This window comes from Stegastes partitus, unplaced genomic scaffold (genome assembly GCF_000690725.1).
Source record: "Stegastes partitus isolate 25-593 unplaced genomic scaffold, Stegastes_partitus-1.0.2 Scaffold2422, whole genome shotgun sequence".
NCBI classification, from domain to species: Eukaryota; Metazoa; Chordata; class Actinopteri; family Pomacentridae; genus Stegastes; species Stegastes partitus.
In genome coordinates, this window is record NW_007580153.1 from 8,951 (window position 1) to 11,800 (window position 2,850).

Here is a 2,850-nt window from a genome sequence, read left to right on the forward strand (position 1 = left end):
TTAAGCAATGAGAAAACTTGCGTCACCTCGTTCTCCTAAGCTGAGATATTTCAGGAATATGTAGGAGGAAAAAATACCTGACTTCTCAGAAAACAGGCAGATAAGCGAGCAGCTAAAAATACCTCAAAACTATCTGTGGAAAACATGATGTTTAGTGTCGATATGAGAGCAGACAGGAGGAGAAACTCAAGCAAAAGTCAGAACGAAACATCATTTCACAAACGTTTATTGAGAAAATAATGAAGCATTAAGTGGAAACGGTTTTAACGAAACACAAACAGTGACGTGGACATAGAACCAGTCACACAGTAGGTTTACCATTGAATATGCATAGATATGTTTCTGTATTGTTAGCAGGATTCAGCTGGCTTATTTATATATGAATGCAAATACGCTGCAGCATTTTATTTACACAAACAAAGACAATCCGTCTCCTGCTTGTTCAGGTCTCATCTCAGCTCTCAGCTGTATTTTCTGGCTGAACTCTGCAACACAAAGAAAGGACAGATCGTCTTACTGCCATGAGATTTTTTTAGTTGGACATCATTGGTTGATGATGATGCCGCCGCCGTGCATACATTATTACAAGTTTAAGCTTTTTATCGCAAGAACAGGTCATAAAATAAAGTGTGTAAGTGGGATCAATTGTGCAGGAGCAAGCTGGAGTTCATGTTCAACATACCTGAAGCTTCCACACCAAAAACCCAATGAAGGCTCCGTAGATGCAGCTCTTCACGATTAGGACGCCGTACGAGAGTTTGGCATTTTGTAGGTGCTTCAAATACTTCTCTGCGGAAAGTTCAAAGAGGAAATATTTAGTGCACAATTTAAACACTGAATTCAATCCCCTTTATCTTAAATATGTTAGAAAAACAACAAAAGCATGTATTTACCTTTGGTCATGCCTCCCTCTGATTTACCTGAGGAAATGATGGACAGGATTAGACACATGCAGGTGGGAAGTTTATTTCAGATTTCTGTGTTCCAAATAAATTACCTTGAATACTCTTAATGGAAGCATGACGAAGGACATTTTCTGTTCCATTATAGAAGCTGACGATGCATTTGAAAGTGTTGCCGAGTTTGTTATAATCATCAGCAGGAACTCTCAGTCTGCTGGTGATTCTGTAGGTCTTGTCAGGTGTTCTCTTGGCAGCGCTGTCCGTCGCCACGCCATCCTTAACCCCGTTACCGTTTTTTTCCCAGGAGACGCTAACATGGTCGGGGTAGAAACCGGAAGCCACACAGACGAGGGTCTTCTTCCTTATATCGTCCTTTTTGTTTCTGCACTCCTTTGCTGAAGGTGGAAATATTTTTACCGTCGGTGGGGTGACTGGTTGTCCTGTTTCTGCAAAGACAAAGAACAAACAAAGTCAAAGCTGCTTCATAACACGAACAGTTTAACCTCCAATAGCAACCCAAACAACATGCTGATTACATGCTTTTTAAGGTTGTTTTCTGTGGATAAAAGTGTTTTTTAAATGAAGTTATTTCAGTGATCTCACCGATAACTGTCACTTTGGTTCCTTCTCCAAAATAAGCAGGATAAGAGTCAGAGCACAGCGCTGACTGACGTGTAAAAAACTGACTGACTTCTACTTTATCCATAAGTTTTTTCATCCAACAAAATCCCCGTCAGGGTTTCCTCACATACACTTCATGGTTAATGCAAGTAAACAAATATTGTTTTGTAAATGAGACAATGTTGGATCTTGTGAGCGGTTCAGTTTTTCGCTGCAGACTGTGCTTTTTTTCCCACATAAACTAACCAGTTTTACACCCAAAAAACACACAGTTTTATGAAATAAATCCCAAATTAATATCTTGACCATATTAAACTGCCTATTTTAGGTCCATTTTAGAGCCAAAGGTGAAAAAAACACAACTTTACCAGAGTTTTTGTTAGGCTACTACAACTTTTCTCTCCCTTAATTCATGATCAATGCAAATAAAAAACACTGTTTTGCAAATGAGACAATGTTGAATCTTGTTAACAGTTCTTTTCTTTCTTTTTTTTCAGCACTGACAGCTACAGATTGTGCTTTTTTTTTCAAATCAACAAAACAAGTTTTGTACACAAACACGTATTTTAACAATTTCACTCACAATCAAATGTCTTTCTCATAATAAACTGCTGATTTAAGGCCCATTTTAGAGCCTTGGAGAGTTTTTTGTTATGCTACGACTACAAATACAGTTCAGCATTCTGTTTTGAACTTTCTCTCCTTCATTTTAAGACGAATGCAGGTAAAAAATACTGTTTTGCAAATGAGACGATGTTGGATCTTGTGAATAGTTTCAGCCAACAACTTTTGCACACAAACAACAAAGTGAAAACACATTTTTAAGAAAAAGCAAAACAGGTTTTTACGATATAAATTGTTGATTTAAGGTCCATTTTAGAGTCCAATATTTAATAAAGCACAAATATGACCAGAGTTTTGTTGCTGTTACTCGTGCAGATACACTTTCTACGTTGTTTTTCTCACTTTGTGACTATTGCAGGTAAAGAAAAATACTGTTTGGCAAATGAGACTTTTGATTTGTTTTAGTGCAAAGGACAGATTGTACGGCTTTAATAGAAGGAATAAACTGTCACAGTGATTTATTTAGTAAAACAAAGTCGGATATTCCAACCAAACGTTGCCTTTTTCTTTCAAATTGACAGGTTTTTCTTATTTTGTCCAACAGATTTGACTTTTTTCTCTCCAATTTTGACAGCATACCTGCACGTCTGTCACTGACTAAAGTATTAAAACAGATTTTTTCAACAACAGTTAATGAAGCTCAATAAAAACATCAGATTTTTAGAATTTTCTTACCCAAAACCGTCAGTTTGGTGCCTTTGCC

At 37.1% G+C, this 2,850-nt stretch overlaps 1 protein-coding gene across 3 annotated transcripts in view; it reads right to left on the bottom strand.

Annotated features, from left to right (window-relative positions):
• Nucleotides 1–210: 210 nt before the first annotated feature.
• The window catches only part of LOC103374976 (uncharacterized), a 58,115-nt gene continuing 55,475 nt past the window's right edge, over nucleotides 211–2,850 (bottom strand). For all 3 annotated transcript variants that reach the window (XM_008305152.1, XM_008305151.1, XM_008305150.1), the window contains 4 exons: nucleotides 998–1,348; nucleotides 894–920; nucleotides 683–789; nucleotides 211–485 (listed from right to left, as the gene is read on the bottom strand). In XM_008305152.1, coding sequence (XP_008303374.1) covers nucleotides 462–485; nucleotides 683–789; nucleotides 894–920; nucleotides 998–1,348 — 509 coding nt within the window. In that variant the 3' untranslated portion in view covers nucleotides 211–461. The remainder of the gene's footprint in view (nucleotides 486–682; nucleotides 790–893; nucleotides 921–997; nucleotides 1,349–2,850) is intronic.